The sequence below is a fragment of the Panicum virgatum genome, unplaced genomic scaffold (assembly GCF_016808335.1).
Source record: "Panicum virgatum strain AP13 unplaced genomic scaffold, P.virgatum_v5 scaffold_1427, whole genome shotgun sequence".
Classification (NCBI taxonomy): Eukaryota; Viridiplantae; Streptophyta; class Magnoliopsida; order Poales; family Poaceae; genus Panicum; species Panicum virgatum.
In genome coordinates, this window is record NW_024376269.1 from 1 (window position 1) to 17049 (window position 17049).

A 17049-nucleotide genomic window follows, 5' to 3' on the forward strand; every position below is an offset into this window, starting at 1 on the left:
TTCTCTTCTTCAACCGCCGTCCGCCTCCTTGGTTTTGTGGCACAAACCAAGAAACCCGCCTTCTGTCGCCGCTTGCGCCCTCGATTCAGGAGTGGACGCCACAGCTGCCGCCCGGTCCGGGCTCCGGTCCCGGCTGCCCTTCACCACCGTCCACCGCACGGTCCATCGGTCACAGCACCTCCACGGCAGCTCCCCGTCGACACTCGACGCCTGTGTAACTGCAATCCAAAGACCAAGCGCACGATCACACCGCACGGTTGACAATTCACTCATCACAAACAGAATAGAGTACTCTCGTTCCTCAACATGTGTTCGATAGTAGCACAAAACTCTGCTTACTGACCTTGCATGTTTGCACCGATGTAGGTTCTTGATATGTCTCATTGTCAGAATGTCACTGATGTGGGAGTTTCGTCGATGGTGAAGTCAATACCGAATCTATTGGAACTGAATCTTTCGTACTGCTGTCCTGTAAGTAGCTAATCATCTAGTCTTATTGTTGTATCATATGGGCATGACTTGAGCCCTTGCAGCTTAATTTACATCCCTCTTGTTGCAGGTTACTCCTTCTATGGGGAGAAGCCTCCAAAAGATTACTAAACTGCGGACGCTGAAGCTGGAAGGCTGCAAATTCATGGCTGATGGACTAAAAGGCATTGGAAGCTCTTGTGTTTCTATCAGGGAGCTAAGTCTGAGCAAGTGCTCTGGAGTAGCAGATACTGAACTCTCTTTTGCTGTGTCAAAACTAAAGAACCTGCTGAAGCTGGACATCACTTGTTGTCGCAATATCACTGATGTTTCAGTAGCTGCCATCACTAGTTCGTGCACTTCCCTCATCTCTCTGAGGATGGAGTCTTGTAGCCATGTTTCAAGTGGAGCACTCCAACTGATCGGGAAGCACTGTCCTCACTTGGAAGAGTTGGACCTTACTGACAGTGATTTGGATGATGCAGGTACTTACTGAACTGGCTATTGACATACTTTTTTTTGTCAAATCGACATAAAGTTGACTATGAATATTTTTTTGTGCAGGGTTGAAAGCTCTCGCCAGATGCAGCAACCTCTCGAGCCTAAAAATTGGTATTTGCTTGAGGATAAGTGATGAAGGTCTGACCCACATTGGAAAATCTTGCCCAAAACTCCGAGACATTGATTTGTACAGGTCATTACTAGACGTGACTTGTGGTTTTCTTTCTTTGGTTTGTTTTCTCACTAAGCTGACTTGTAGTTTCTGTTTCAGGTGTGGAGGCATTAGTGATGATGGGGTTATTCAGATTGCTCAAGGCAGTCCAATGCTAGAATCTATGAATCTATCCTACTGTACAGAAATAACAGACCGTTCACTAATGTCCATCTCAAAATGCACAAAGTTAAATACATTGGAGATTCGTGGCTGCCCCAGGGTTTCATCCGCTGGTCTCTCAGAAATAGCAATGGGTTGCAGGCTGCTTTCCAAGCTTGATATTAAGAAATGCTTTGAGATTAATGATGTGGGCATGCTCTACCTTTCCCAGTTCTCTCATTGCCTCCGTCAGGTATTAGATCTTTCTCCTGTAAACTGAAATCTGGAGTACCATGTCTTTTACTTTCAGTTGCGCTGATAGCATGTATGTCTCATTGCAGATAAACTTGTCATACTGTTCGGTCACCGACATTGGACTCCTTTCCCTTTCTAGCATATGTGGCTTGCAGAACATGACCATTGTACATTTAGCGGGTATTACACCTAATGGCTTGACAGCTGCTCTCATGGTCTGTGGTGGTTTGACAAAAGTGAAGCTTCATGAAGCATTCAAATCCATGATGCCTCCTCATATGCTAAAAAATGTTGAGGCGCGGGGTTGTATGTTCCAGTGGATCAATAAACCATTTAAGGTATTGTACATTGTGCTTTTACCTTGACTGTTTGCCTCTGCATTATCTTGAATCCTCCATCACACTGGCTTTCCTACTTTGGATAATTGTATTCGAACACACACCAAACTTGGGTAAAACTCTAGTTCTATGAAACCATTCTGTGTAGTTATGTTCAACTGTCTCGCAGGTTTTGTCCCCTTTATTGGTGGTGCCTTTGCTTCCCCCCCCCCCCCCCCCCCCCCCCCGTTATAGATGGTATTGAAAAATAAATGAACATAGCACGGCCCTCTTATAAGCGTTCGTGTTGAATGGAATTGTGTTTAGTGAAATTACAAACCTGTGAACGCCAAAGTTTCTAATAATAGGTGTTGTCTTGTGCAGGTTGAGGTGGAACCTTGTGATGTATGGAAGCAACAGTCACAAGATGTGCTTGTACGATGAGAAGGCCTGAAGTGTAGCGATTGTGGGAAGGAAGGGCATTCGTCGTGGCAATGGATGCATTCTTGATTGGCGTCGTTATGGGAAGCAACAGTCACAAGCTTAAAATTTTGTAGTGTAATTGGTGTGGTACTGTGGAAATACTTTAGTTTGAGCGGAGGTATGCTGATGCTGTACACTAGATGAGTATATCCAATCCCACCTTTGTTTGGTAAATTTTGGACCAAATTTACCAAACAAAGATTACATAATATAGATGAATGGAAGCGATTGATATTGAAGGGGGTGATTTTGGGTGATAAGATACTTGTGTGATGATATGGCTTCCACTACTTTTGTTGATGGTCATGGCCGGTGCATGATGTTTGGAGTGCTGGAATTAAGTGGCTTGTGTGTGTTCGGAATCGAAACTGAAACATGTGCTTGTGGACATATCTGCCTGACTGCCTGCCTTATTTGTAGTGAAGTGATGTCTTGTCTCTGCTTACTAGTTGCAGTAACCAGAAGAGGTTTGCGTAGTCCAGATGTATGAATGAGTCTTGATACAGAGATTGGCAGGGTATTGTGGTTTGTGCGGAATTATTAAAAATGAAGTCGTAGTAGGAGTAGGGACATGACTTGATGCTTCAAGTTTGGAGGTGTTACTGTGTTAGAAATTGGTTGCCATTCATGGAACTCAGGCACACAAACTGAAGCGAGAGCAGGCTTCTCGCCGCAGTTAGGCAAAGCAGGTCGAGAGAGCTAGGTAGGTAGGCGGCCATGGATAGCATTGAACAAGATGAAGGTGCCAACCAATGCTAGCATGGTGTACAGGCATCATGTGACAGCTGCCTGCCACCATGGCTGGAGCCTGCTTTGCTGACTGCCGGCAGGGCAGGGTTGCTTTGCCTGAAGCGTTGTTGTTCAAACGAGCCTCTCAACATCGTACCCACCGGCCAATGGCAGCAGCTGCAGCTGCACCTGCACAGCATCGTCCTTCTCCCTTGCCCTTGCCCTTGCCCTTGCCCCCATCCCATCCGTAGTAGGATGCATGTCCGTTCCGTCGTCCGTGATGCCTTGCCACCATTCCGTTGCATGACATGATCTCACTACTCCCTACCCGTCCTCATTAATGCGGGACCCCACCCACATTAATCCCTCCCTCCCCTCCATTAAACAACCAAGGCTCGCTCCTTAGCTTGGACAGGATCAGGGAGAGGACGGAGAGCCAACAGCAGCAATGGGGATCTGCTGCAGCAAGGCCAAGGCGCCAGCAGGGGACCTCGACGACGGCGAGCAAGGCTTCCCATGGATGCACGACGACCTGTTCCACCACCACCTCTGGACCAGCGCCGCCGTCTCCATGCACACCAAGCAAGGATGGAAGGGTGCCAACCAGGATGCCATGACCGTCTCCCAGGTGAACACCCATCACCTACTTCTCTCTAGCTAGCGCTCCCTTGCTTACAAAGATCCTTGGCCTCCTTGTAAGTATCGTCTCATTTCCTTTTGGCATCCATCACACAAGCTGCCGCAAGGCATGGTGCTGCCACTGTTACCATGCCAACTTTAATTTGCTTATCCACTGCAACTTGCATCCACAAACTCTTCCCCTCTTTTTCCCCCCACACCGTTGCATCTGCAACTTTGTTTTATTGTTTAACAACAATGCACCGGATCCATCTCGACTTACTGCAACCTGAAATGCACCTAATGTTCCAACCACCTGTGTTTCTGGGTGTTGTTGCAAGCTTCTCTGCCCAGTACAGTTGCATCTAGAAGGTAAAGTTACATCCATCTCAGCATTGCTGAACACTGAAATGTTACAGCCTAGTGAAATGTGTAGGGGGGGAAAAAGAAGGAAAACTGATTTTTTTACAAACTAAAATTTGCCTAAAGTTATGTACTTCACTATGTTTATTGCCCCCACCAATGTCCTGAATGTTTGAATTGTACACCAACATAAGGAAAACTATGGGGGGGGGGGGCACCTCCATATCTCGTAGTACATTATCAGCATCTGCAATGCAAGTACATTAGCTAGTCTTTCTCTTTTATATGCACAATAAATATAATTCGATTAATCTTGATGTGTCACAATTGTGTCAAGATGCTTAGGACTTTGCTGGCCACAAAGGCCACATCTTCTGCGGGGTATTTGATGGGCATGGCCCTCTTGGCCGAGAAGTCGCTCACCATGTCCGCGACACCCTTCCCTTGAAACTATCCTCTGCTTTGAAGCCCAAAACTGAAGAAGATCCCTCAACCCATACTTCCAAGCTCACAACTGAAGAAGACCACTCAAGCAATACAGATTTGCATTCCTGTGACAAGTCAGACTCCACCTCGTTTAGTGATGATACAACCGATGAGAAGCTCCTGTTGTCCACTTGGAAGAACATATTTGTCAAGGCATTTGACCAGGTGGATGAGGAGCTCAGGCAACACTCAAGAATTGACTGCATTTGCAGTGGCACCACAGCAGTCACTGTTGTTAGGCAGGTACTAATGCTACTATCATTCCAAGCTTGCAAGCTGTAACTTATTGTACTGGTAATAATAAATCCTGAAAACATATATATTCTCTTGTGTTTTATTTTTTTTCTGAGTAAACCTTTACTACTTTTGGTGCACAGTAAAACTAGAATTATGAAAGAGCATGAACTGAACTAGCTGAGATGGAAGCCCTGTTTTATTTACTGTATTCCCAATTATCTATAGAGCAGAGCAACATAACCAAAGTATTAATCTTATGTATTCTGTTCCCCAATTATCCTTCTCATGCATAGGGTGATCACTTGATTATAGCCAATTTGGGTGACTCGCGTGCTGTTCTTTGTACCCGGGACAGCAAGGACCGTTTGATTCCAGTCCAACTCACCACTGACTTGAAGCCAGATCTTCCAAGTGAGGAGTAGCATCCAAACTTTCTCAGTTCTCAGTTCTTGAAATGTATGTGTATCCTTCTTGATTGCATTTTGTACATTGTCTTTTTACTGTGGTAGGTGAACTCGCAAGGATTCTGAATTGCAAGGGGCGAGTTTTCGCCATGGATGACGAACCAGACGTGCCCAGAATGTGGTTGCCAGACCAGGATGCACCAGGCCTTGCCATGGCAAGGGCCTTTGGGGACTTCTGCCTGAAGAACCATGGCCTTATTTGTACACCTGAAGTTTACTACAGGAAGTTATCTGAGAAGGATGAGTTATTGGTGCTTGCAACTGATGGGGTAATAAATTCATTTATTTGATTGGCAGTTTCAGATTGACGTCACTTCCATTTTTTGCAGTCCTATTCCAAATGATCTGGGTACAAAATAGCATAACTCCCTTTTTATGATTAGACAGACAACAGAAACTGTTAATTGAAAGTGACATTTCTCTGTCATCGATTTATTTCATGATAGTTTTAGGTGATAACGACAATATGTTTTTACGCTAGCATGGACAAGAAAAGTTATATTTTTCGCTTGCTGGAAAATCATTTTTGTTCCGATTTCCAGTAGTGGCCCGCCTTGCTTAAAAAAGAAAGATTCCATTTTGCACGTTTTCAGGACTAGTACAAATTGAGTGTGATTAAGCAGAAGTAGGATAAATAAATCCTTTATGATAATTGATAAAGGAAAAGCGACTGCTAACTGAATGTTTGAAACCGATACATCCATCACTGTCACCTATTTTATTTAATCGTTAAATTTGAGTTGTCTAGAGAATAGTACAGAACAGCAGCAGCTTGATGAAAAAAAAATGCTTGCTTGTGAAAACAAATGTGGTGCAGATTTGGGACGTGCTGTCGAACAAGGAGGTGGTGAAGACGGTGTCTTCAGGCAGCGACCCATCCAACGCGGCGAGGCAGCTGATCGACCGTGCTGTCCGAGCATGGCGGCGCAAGTACCCGACGTCCATGGTGGACGACTGCGCGGTGGTGTGCCTCTTCTTGAAGCAGCCGGCGGCCGACGAGAAGGCGCCTCAGGCGGTGTCGTCGTTGAGCAATAGCAAGGTTGTTGTGAGCGGCGAGGCGTCAGAGGAGGGGACGACGACAGTGTGGAGAGCACTGGAGGGTGTGGCGCGGGCGAACTCGGTGATGAGGCTGCCGCGGATGGGGCGCGTGCTCAGCTGGCGGAGGCGGTCATCGAGTTCGCTCATGGATGAAGACCAAGACGACCGGGAATAATGATGATTTGTAAGTCGTTTTTATTTAATTTGATGGTGGGAGCATGCAATGCAATGGTCGCGAGCTTTTCTTAATTGGCAGCAGAAATGATGTTAGGATTGGATTGACACCAACATGATGCCGCGTCGCATTAATTCAATCAGCATTCAGCAGCAGCACAAAGCTGTTGGCAATTGCATGAATCTGCAGCATCCCTTCTTTCAGACTTGAAAAATTCAGTGCCTCTATTCTTTAAAAAATTCAGTGTCTCTGCTCCAATAAGAATTAGGCAGGCGGTGTTGGATTGCTATTGCTAAGCCTGTGTCGGGATCCGGACTATTATCCTCTCGTCCACAGCTAAAAATAGCCTCCTATTCAGTCTCTCGCAGGCAGAGGCAGCCGGTCAAGATGACAAGAACACCGCCTGTTACAAATTCAATAGGTTGTATGCTGTATACTACCAATAGTCATTGCAAGAACAATAACCATCTCTAAAGCAATGAAATCGATTGTTATCTCGAACAATAATTTCACGATTGGTTATCCTAGATATGAGCCTGATGGCGGTGTGGCAGTCACTGCAAACTCGGAGGTTTTTTGTGACCCTTATAGTTTCGCCTGGTTCAGTGGTGACAAGGCTAAATGCAATGGCAATCTTCTCACTGTGATGCACTAGAGTGTGCTCCTTCTCCTCGTCTTCAATGTCAAACATCACCACCTCAGTAGTCGGTTTATAACCCATGATCTTCATTTCCATGCCTAATTCATCAAGCTTTTCATAAATTTTATCTGAGAGGGGATGTGACTTGTCTCCGACATGGAACTCGTGGACCTTACCATCGAGTTCAACCCAGCTAGATGCAGGGACCTTCTCAACCCCCCTTGCCTTCATTTCCAACCTGAGCTTTGCCGCATCTTCCCATCTTCCACTGTTAGAATATATGTTAGAGAGCATGACATAGTTTCCAGAATTCCATGGCTCGAGCAGGATGAGCTTCTTCAATGCATGTTCAGCAAGGGCAGCATCACGGTGGATCTTGCAACCACCAAGGAGTGCCCCCCATATAACTGCATTTGGCTGCATTGGCATGTCCTGAATCAGCTGATGAGCCTCCTCCAGCAACCCCGCACGACTGAGCAGGTCGACCATACAACCATAGTGCTCAACCCTAGGGCTTATACGGTATGACTGAGTCATGTTGTGAAAATACCGCCGCCCATCCTTCACAAGGCCAGTATGCGTACAGCTGCAGAGCAGTCCAATGAAGGTATTATCATTCAGTGTCATACCTGACTTCTCCATCTGACAAACAAGGGCAAACGCAATCTTCTCATGGCCAGTCATGCCAAGCCCCAAGATCATTGCGTTCCAAACAATGATGTCCCTCTTCGTCATCTGCTGGAACACCATCCACGCCTCAGCTGTGCTCCCACACTTGGCATACATATCGATCAGTGCAGTCCCCAGGACTGGGTTGTCAAGAACCTCATCCCAGTGCACCATTCTGGCTGCTCGCCGTCCCAAATCCAAAGCACCTAACCTTGTGCATGCAGAGAGTGCCCCGGCCACTGTGTAACATTCTGGCGTCATTCCCTCTGCCTGCATGGTAAAGAACAGTTCCAGAGCCTCCCGCGGATGCCCACTAGAGGCGTATCCACCAACCATAGCGCCCCAGGCCACCGCATCCTTGTTCCGCATGTTGTCAAACACCGCCCTTGCCTTGTGCATCTCCCCGCATTTGACATACAGGTCCAATGCCGCAGTTGCCACGAACACATTCCCCGCGATCCCCTCCTGCCCCACCGCCCTCCACACTGCCTCCCCAGTTACCAAATCGGTGACGCGAGCGCAGGCAGTCAGGACACGGACGGCCGTGAAGCTGTCAGGACGCATGCCACTCAAGAACGCCTTCCTTGCGACTCCAACGGCTTCCTGTACGCGCCCGGCGTCCATGTAGGCGGTGATGAGCGCGGTCCATGAAACGGTGCTGGGGTGGGGCATTTCGTCGAACGCCTTGTGGGCGTCGCGCAGGAGGCCGCATCTTGCGTAGAAGCTGAGGAGGGAGGTGAGGACGTGGGGGTTGGAGTGGCAGGGGAGCTTGAGGGAGCGGCCATGGAGCTGGAGGCCGGCGGAGTGCTGGTCGGGGAGGCGGGAGGCGGCCTTGAGCGCGAAGGGGAAGGTGAGGTGGGATGGGTTGGGGAGGAGGGAGTGGAGGCGGAGGGCGTGGAGGTGCAGGCCGGTGGAAGAGAGAGCGCGGAGGAGGAGCGGGGAGAGGTCGGCGAGGAGGTGGAGTCGGAGGAGGCGGGCGTGGAGGAGCTTGACCGTGAGCGGTGGGTGGTGGGTGTTGCCGGTGAGGAGGCGGCCAACTGCGGCGGCAGCGTCCGACATGAACCCTTCCCTTCGCTGCTAGCATTGCTAATATTTAGAAAATTACTTTTCAAAAAAAAAAGAAATTTGGTCAAAATTTGAGAAGTTTGATTTTTTTTTTTTTTTGTGGCGGTTCTCCTGGACTGTGTGTGTGGGTGAGACCCCTCCAGCTTCAAGGTATGATGATCTGAAGCTACTAGTTGTTCCAGGTAGTTATAGGCTTGGTGCTTGAATTAATTTGGTAAGGAAAGGGTTTAGCTCGGTGCCCATTCTTTCAAGTACAAGAGTGAACAAGTCACAAATTTGGCAGCAGGTAGCTGCTGAAATAGACGGAGATCCTGGTCTTGATGTTGATGCTTGAAACAGTCACAAGATTTCAGCACTGGAAAAGTCTTGTCAAGGCGGGCGGGCACAGTAGTGAGTGAATGGACCACCAGCTCAATTCCAGTCCTGCATTGTTCATGTGCGATCATCCAGGAAGATGACGCATCAGCAGCGAATCAACTTTGGCATGCTCACAAGGTTCCGTTCAGGCTGCACACACAGGACGGCCATTCAGTTTCAGACTGGACTAAGCTCCGTCCTCCCTGATAGATGGGAGAAAGGCAATTCTTCTTGTAGTTTTCACATGATTAGTGTTCATGCTATCAGCAATACTTGAATCTGCTCAGTACGCCAAAAAGGACTTTGACAACATGTACTACTAAGGACGGCCAAAAAAAATAACAAGGAAGCATACAAGGTGCAGTTTACTTCGATGTTCTTCAGATTTCCTTCCTTTTTCTTTCGAAGATGGTCTGCAGATTTAGATACAAACAACAACGTAACCATGGTAATAAGATTCCACGGGTTCATATAAATAGGCGCCTAACTGGGATCTGGAAAACTGGTGTTTTTTGCAGCTTTTTTCTTCAAAGATTTATGAATAGGCACAGAAGAATTCAGGTTGACTATTAGGTTCCCTGCCATTTCTTTTTCTCTTTTATCTAGTTAATACAATATGGTAATTCCATAGGTTTTACAAAGACAGAAGAGGATTGTCGCGCCATCTTAAAATTAGTTTCTGAAACATAATACACAATTACACATTCACTGACAAAACGAAACAGACAGAAGAAGATGTAAAATATGTCTTTAATTTTTACTTGTTCCTTTTTGCAGTTGGGGTTTATACTATCATACATTACAAAAGTATGTGTTTTAGTATATATACACAGCAATGAACTCCATAACAAACTGAATTCCTTTAATCCTGTTTTCACCAAGAAAAAAAAGAGTGGAGAAAGAGTTTACATGTAATCTATAGCATGCAAATCCAAATCCAACATGTCCGATATCTTCTGCTTCTCTAGAGAATAATTCCCCTTGTGTACAAAATAATGAGCAGCGACAGCAGAGTCACCATATTGATGAGCTTCTTCACCTTCTCCAGCCTCCAATTTCCAGCAGATGATAATCTACGATCATAATCATTCAACATTGCTCGGCTCGACTCTGACAAAGATTCATACTCCTTCCTCAGCATCACCGATGTTGGAATCGAAGAATTGACCGTCTCACTGTGAAGAACGCTGCTGCATTCGTCAGGTTTTTCATCCTCGACTTGAACCACTACAACCTGATGAACCACCGGTGGAGCCATCGTCGTGGTTTCGTCATGATCATCACTGCAGGGAACTAGGAGCAACGGCTGCCTCTCCTCGTGGCCACCGTCATCCACCTTGGAGTAGAGGATCTCGCCGTCGACGTGATAGAGGTTGGCCGTGCGCACCTCCTGTGCCAGCGCGCACGGCCAGCACAAGAGCCACCGCACGTAGTCCGTCAGCGACTTGGAGCCGCAGCACGCCCTGCTCCCCGGAAGGCCAAATCTCTTCCGCATCTGGATCCTCCAGTAGCCGCCGTAGAGCAGCCCGCAGGCGCAGAGAACCACGCCGGCGCCGCCGACCATGTCACCGATGACGCGGTCGCGGATGTGCAGCGCCGAGACGCCCAGCACCCAGAGCGGCGCCAAGCACAGCAGCGCGAACGTGACGGCGTGCACGTACGCGTTGCCGAAACCCAGCCTCTCCAAGTTCCACCCGAACACGCAGAAGAAGGTGCACGGCAGGGAGAGGCACCAGGCCGACGACGTGTCGCCGCCGCCGAAATCGAACATGCCGCCGGCCCACTCGGGCTCGATCACGACGACGTGCCCATGCCCACTGGAGGTGGGCTGCATTTGTGACTGTGTCTTCGAGACTGAATTGGAGCAGCCGAGCTCGTGGCCGTCTTTGCCCAAGGGACTGCACATGGTGTACACGGCAGCGGCGACCGGCGCGACGACGCCGAGCACGAGGAAGCCGTCCTCGCCGAGCTCGGGCCTGGTGGTCTTGGTGTACCCCCAGTAGAAGCCGCAGAGCACGTACTGGCACGCGACGGTGAGATGCAGCAGCGCCACGACGACGGCCATGTGCGCGCGCTCGCCGGCGCGCGGCGCGGCGCTCTTGCAGTAGGCGGCGCGGAGGTCGGCGGCGTCGTGGGGGCGCCAGCGGCAGAGGAGGAAGAGATGGTGGCAGAGCGCGGGGTGCTGGTAGATGCTCATCAGCGTGAAGAGCGCGTTGAGGACCTGGTTGTTGATCTCGACCCAGCGCTTCCTTTCCGCCGGCGCCGGGAACGCCCCGTCGAGCAGGCCCAGGAGGAGGAGCACCAGCATGCCGCCGGAGACGCCGACGCAGAGCAGCCAGAGCAGCAGCGCAATGCTCATGGGATTCTTGAGCCACTCCTTGGTGCACGTCCGGCGGGCAGAGGTCCAGTCGACGGCGGCCAGAACGACGCGGGCAGCGAATGGTTCGTTGCCGGATTTCCGGCAGCAAAAGGAGGGGAGTTCCCCGAGGCAGTGCTGCGGCGTGTTGGGGAGGTGGTGGTCGGCGTCGGCGAGTGGCGGCGTGGAAGGTCGGTAGTTGAGGAGCATCGCAGCGGCGCCGGTGGTTGGAGCATTGTCATTAGAGCTGGCAACGGCAAGGGCCACCATGGCGTAACGCTAGCATCTAGTAACGACAACTTTTGTGGTGGTTTTGTGGCGAGGGAGATGGAGATGGTCCTGGGATGGAATGGAATGGAAGACGTCCTCAATCTTGGGCGTCTCCTTGGTCAAACTTGGGTGCTGTGCTGACTGCTGACTTGAAAATCCGGGTGGAGCAAATTTTGTAGAAACACCCCTCAATTGGATCACGATCCAAATATTTGCAGAAACCTCTCTAATTTGGATCATCATTAATGATATCAATCTGTTTATTTGTAGAAAACCCCCTTATTATTTTCACAATACACCGATATCGATTTATCCGAATTTTTACCGGGCATGTCATAACTAACAGCCACACATAAACATTCTAGTCTAAAAACATGTTAGATCAGCTGTTGTTTAGGCATTTGCTGCATCATGCATGCTAATGCATAATGGAAAATGTTCTGTTTCTTTTGCGTGCAATCATATTTTGGGATGCAAAAAAATTCATATAATGAGTGACAACATTTAAGCAACCATCGGTTCATGCAATAAACCGCTCAAGTATGACAGGGAAAAACAGACCATTAACTAACTACCTCGGTTCACATAGTTCAGGGGTACAATCAGCTAATGATGGCAAACATAAACTGCCTCGGTTCCCATACTCCCATCGATTTTTTTCCCGGAGTTCTCTGAAACGCTAGCCCGTGGTTGGAGCGGCCTGCGGGCCCAACCAAAAAAGAGATTACATTTAAGGAAAGGCAAACCATCTGGTAACCAGATCATGCAATTCAACCGTTCAAATATGACAGGGAAAAACTACTGATGAGTAGCTTGGTTTATATAGTTCATCAGGAATGCAATCGCCCAATGATGCCAACCATAAATTAACTCAGTTTTTTCACACGCTCCCATCTCTCTTTTTTTCACGTGTCGATACACTATTATCATTGGAGGAAGGCCCTTACAATTGGAGTCAACCACCATAATTTATTTTATCTCCCGCGGACTTATTTGCCTCCAGCAATGAATTCATCCCTTATATTTTGCTCTTCTTGTTCAGAAGATTTGTTCTTCTCTAGAAATACATCGCTAGTTAGATTGCACCAATTCGCCTCTTTGAGGTGCTTCTTGCTTAGGAGTTTCTGTTTCCTCACGCTGCATCACTGCAGTATTGCTTGGTGGCTCCTCCTTCACGCTGCATCATTTTGCTTGGTCCCTATCAAATTGCAATGCTACATAGGTGCTCACTGACTCCTGCTCTACAGCTCTAGCTTCCATGTTATGCTTCACCACTTCAGCGCTACCGAGTGGCTCCTGTTCTACACATCTAGCTGCCTCCTTAGGTTCGGCCATTGCAGGATCTCTAGGTGGCTCCGGTTCTATTATCCTAGCTTCCTCATCAGATTGTAGCATTACAACTTCCTTACTGAATTGAACCATTGCAGCGTCTCTAGATAAGTCAGGTTCTACTCTTCTAGCTTCCTCATGGTGTTGAAGCATTGGAAGCCCCTGCTTTACACTTCTAGCTTCCTTATCAGCTTGCAGCATTGTCATATCTCTAAGAAGCTCCTGTTCCACTATTCTAGCTTCCTCTTCAGGATGCAGCATTATACTGTCTCTGGATGCCTGCATTGGGACATCACAATCATGAACATCCCCAGCCTCCCTAGCTCCATCCTTTTCATCATCAACAATCTGGTCGGTCTTCCTCAAGAATTTCCGCTTGTTCCATTTCTTTTTTCCACCACTTTTCTTGACTTTAAGTGATTTGAGGGTTTCAAGTGGCTTTTTATCTGTCTCCTTAACCTGCCTTTGTCCAGGAACAACAATGTACTTCGTGGCACCATTTGCACAACCTTCTGATTGACCTGCACCAAACATTGCCCATTTATGACCCAATCCAAGCAAGATCCAGAAAGGAGGGATAATGTTTGCATACCGAATGGCCCTGGATTGAATACAAAGAAAATTACCCTGGATTGCAAGAAGAGCTGTTCGGGCAGCTTTTATCTCTGCATCCTTCTTTGTTCTAGCTGCAGCACCTATGTATTGTATGCCACCAATCTCAACAGTGCATACGAAAGGAGCTACGCCTGAAGCTTGCTTAGAGCAAATGTAAGATGGAATGGCGTAATTCATCTTCTGAGCATACTCCTGAAGAAGATTCTTGCACAGGCCAGTCTCTTGCTGCAAAACATGGTAGGATGTATCGAAGCAAAACGTCAGTCAAGAAGAGGTACTGCCCTGCTATGCTAATTTAGTCATCCTAATTTCTAAGAACTATAGGATATCTTCAGATTATCTAGTATGCATGGCTCACAAACTGGGCAGAACAAATTTGCAAACATTTTCATGACTAATCCCCTACTATATTTAGAGGATATCTTAGCATAATCGAGAGCTTCAATAGTTACAATCAGACAGAAGAATGTATTGAATTTGGGGAAATGCCATGAAACCTAAAACAGACCTTCGTGATTGTACTCGGGTCCTGTTAGAAGATCATGGTTGAACTAATTAACATTACTTGAAAAAACTAACAACAGCAACGAACATACAATTTATTAGCAGTCTTCCAACACATTCCCCGAAGGCTTCACCATGGCAAGTTAAGTAGGGATAAACATATGTAATTTAAAGAAGCACGTAAATGTTCTAGGCAACATATAACAGTGAATGAGTTAGTTCGTTTTTGCCCAAGCACAAGAGGACATATAACTTGAAGTTGATGCTTTTGTTTTTGGAGGCTGATTTTGTATAGAACTTAGAATCTTTACTTGTTTAGCACAAATATCTGCGTAAACGAGTAACTTACTACTGCTGGGATGCTTCTGGTTTCAGTTGCTGGAACAGACTTGACTATCTCCAGAAGCGCAACTTCAGCGGCCGACTGTTCTGCAGCCTTTCGGCTGAAGAATCCAGGCAGCGAATCATACTTGGTGTTGTTAACGACCACTGTGGACTTGAATATTGGTTCGTGGGACGGGCCCTCTTTGAGGGTATGATACTCAGGGGTTGGGAGACCAGCTTTCTGCGCGTACTCTTGCAGGCGGCTCTTGAATACGTAGCAATTCTCAACCCCTGTGCGAAATCAAGCATGTAACAACTAAGAAAACGGCAGTATTGCAATGCTGTTGAAAAAAGAAGAGAAATTTGGAATGAGCTATCCTGGAAGCCTCTGGTATGATGGCCAAACAAGCTTCTGGTAACAAATAAAAAGACGCTAATGTCGTAAATTACTTTAAAAAATAGCTAGGGTGGGTTCCGGATGGACAGGTAATAACTGTATAAAGTGACAAGGTACTAGCAGAGATCATCCAAGAAATCGAGCAAGAAATTGAGCGAAATCGGCAAGAATCAGATGGGATTGGTTAGAGGGTTGGGGAAGCTTACTGATCCCGGCGGGAGCGACCGCGACGATGGGCCAAGGGGAGAAGTTCGTGGTGGCATCGGGTGGCGCCGCGCGTCCGCCGTCCATAGCCCTCCGCGCCGCCGCCTGGAGGAGTAGGGGTGAGGAAGGAGGGTTCTGTGCGGCGGCGTTTCTAGGGGTGGTTGTGCGTGGGTGGCTCTAGCATTTTCATGGATAGGGATTCGTGTGTTCCTCTCAATGGCAATCTGGTCCACCGAACGGTGGTGCCCAGGTGTCAGTCAGTTACAGTGCCTGTTTCTTCAGAGTTGAGAGATTGTGTGCGTAGGCACAAGAGAAGGAAGCAGCCTTTCCAAAAAAAAAACAGAGGGACTTTGTTCTAGAGGCTGCGGCTGGTGGCTAGTGCTGGTTTGTTGTGAGAAAAAATTACTGCTGAATGACTGGTGGTTGGTGCTGATTTGGTGTGAGAGAAAAATATTGTTGACTGGCTGGTGAAGCAGCCAGCAGAACAGAGTCTCGTGAAGCAGCCAAGCAGGGGGAGTGGAGTGGTTTGCCTCTCCAGCTACGGCCAAGGCGCACGCACAGGCTTACTGACTGACACTGTAAATGCACAACAACAGGCCTGCTAATTGCCAGGGATTATTGCTAATTGCTACAAGGACGTCGGTGTCTCGCCGCCGGGCATGGACCCTCCCTCGTCTCCAATGAGGGGAGAAACGCCGACGCATCCAAGCCGGCCGCGCAGCCGTCACGCAGGATGTCCAGCAGCACCCCCCGCGCCCGCGCGAGATGGCCGCTGCCACGCAGACGCAGGGCGCCCACCAGCTCCGACAGCGCCGGCGCATCCCACCGCAGGCCCCGCCTGATGGCCTCCCGCGCCATCTCCCTCGCGGCGTCCATGTCCCCAGCGGCCACGCACCCGGCCACCACGACGCCGAACGTCGCGACGTTCGGCGGGCACCCCGCGCGCTCCATGCACCCCAGCATCCGGCGCGCGCCGGCCAGATCGCCCTTGTCGCACAGCGCGCCCACGTAGACGCGCGCGCCCGGCACGAGACCCCGCAGGAGCATTTCGTCGAACGCCTCCTCGACGGCGTCCCACGACCCGCTCTCGCGGAAGGCGCGGAGCACCCGCTCGAACTCCGGGAGACCCGGGCGCGCCCCGTCGGCGTCCATCTGCTTCGCCGCGACCTCGTATGCCTCGGCCGCCATCCCCTCCCGGAGGAGCGCGTCGAGGACGGCGCGGTGGTCCGACCGGATGGGCGAGACGCCCCACCGGCGCATGTCGTCCAGGAAGGCTAGCGCTTCCCGAGCGGGGGCGCAGCGGCAGAGGGAGGCGAGGACCGCGCGGCAGTGGCGCTGGTCCGGGTCGAGCAGGAGGCCGGGCATGCATCGCAGGAGGTCGGCGGCGGCGGCGGGGCGCGGCACAGCGCGGAGGTGAGGATGCGGAAGGTGGTGGCGTGCGGCGCGCAGGAGGACGGAGGGGGCGACGCGGAGGAACGCCGGGGAAGAGCAGAGCGCGGCGAGGAGGGAGTTGAGGGCGCGGGTCGTGCAGCGGGCGGTGGAGAAGAGGGTGGTGGCGGCGGCGAAGCGGCCATGGCGAGCGAGGGTCAGCAGCAGGCGGTGGTGCTGGCCCGTGGCTTCCGGCGGCGCTACGACGTGGCTGCTCGCGCTCATCTTCCCTTCCCTTCCCTTCCCTTCCCTTGTGCACCACAGCAGCAGCTACAACACAAAACAATAGCAGCGGCTGGGGCTGAGCTCGTGTTTAACTGCAATCATCAACCAACCACATGATTCTCAATTACTACATTATTATAGTACCTTCGTTTACCCCCATTCCAAATCCAATGCTCTGGTTACAAGCATTCAACACACCTAGACATCCCCATCCCTCAA

General features: G+C 49.4%; 5 protein-coding genes and 1 pseudogene across 6 annotated transcripts; 2 read left to right on the plus strand and 4 right to left on the minus strand.

Moving 5' to 3' along the window:
- The first annotated feature begins 312 nt into the window (after window positions 1-312).
- Window positions 313-2471, plus strand: LOC120693985 (F-box/LRR-repeat protein 3-like). Of its 2 annotated transcripts, none has more exons than XR_005683287.1 (6): window positions 313-471; window positions 560-953; window positions 1033-1162; window positions 1241-1535; window positions 1624-1988; window positions 2239-2471. XR_005683287.1 is itself a non-coding variant. In XM_039977176.1 (6 exons), exons 1-6 carry the CDS (start codon window positions 376-378, stop codon window positions 2296-2298), a joined length of 1227 nt encoding a protein of 408 aa, XP_039833110.1. In that variant the 5' UTR covers window positions 313-375; the 3' UTR covers window positions 2299-2471. The 2 variants fall into 2 exon arrangements, 1 of the variants encoding a protein (XP_039833110.1); XM_039977176.1 differs by having other exon boundaries at window positions 1624-1875.
- Window positions 2472-3390: 919 nt separating this feature from the next.
- Window positions 3391-6623, plus strand: LOC120693984 (probable protein phosphatase 2C 73). Its single transcript, XM_039977175.1, has 5 exons — window positions 3391-3694; window positions 4393-4776; window positions 5064-5181; window positions 5280-5503; window positions 6052-6623. The coding sequence occupies exons 1-5, from the start codon at window positions 3515-3517 to the stop codon at window positions 6445-6447; spliced, it is 1302 nt and encodes a 433-aa protein (XP_039833109.1). The 5' UTR covers window positions 3391-3514; the 3' UTR covers window positions 6448-6623.
- A 30-nt stretch (window positions 6624-6653) lies between these two features.
- Window positions 6654-8827, minus strand: LOC120693983 (putative pentatricopeptide repeat-containing protein At3g08820). Its single transcript, XM_039977174.1, has one exon. It carries the CDS (start codon window positions 8813-8815, stop codon window positions 6884-6886), a length of 1932 nt encoding a protein of 643 aa, XP_039833108.1. The 5' UTR covers window positions 8816-8827; the 3' UTR covers window positions 6654-6883.
- A 1295-nt stretch (window positions 8828-10122) lies between these two features.
- LOC120693994 lies at window positions 10123-11789 on the minus strand. The gene has a single exon (XM_039977187.1). It carries the CDS (start codon window positions 11742-11744, stop codon window positions 10143-10145), a length of 1602 nt encoding a protein of 533 aa, XP_039833121.1. The 5' UTR covers window positions 11745-11789; the 3' UTR covers window positions 10123-10142.
- Window positions 11790-12533: 744 nt separating this feature from the next.
- LOC120693973 (double-stranded RNA-binding protein 8-like) lies at window positions 12534-15489 on the minus strand. Its single transcript, XM_039977144.1, has 4 exons — window positions 15180-15489; window positions 14602-14867; window positions 13760-13973; window positions 12534-13654 (listed from the first exon to the last, which is right to left on the minus strand). Exons 1-4 carry the CDS (start codon window positions 15262-15264, stop codon window positions 12987-12989), a joined length of 1233 nt encoding a protein of 410 aa, XP_039833078.1. The 5' UTR covers window positions 15265-15489; the 3' UTR covers window positions 12534-12986.
- Window positions 15490-15600: 111 nt separating this feature from the next.
- On the minus strand, window positions 15601-16870 carry LOC120693974 (annotated as a pseudogene).
- Between the last annotated feature and the right edge of the window lie 179 nt (window positions 16871-17049).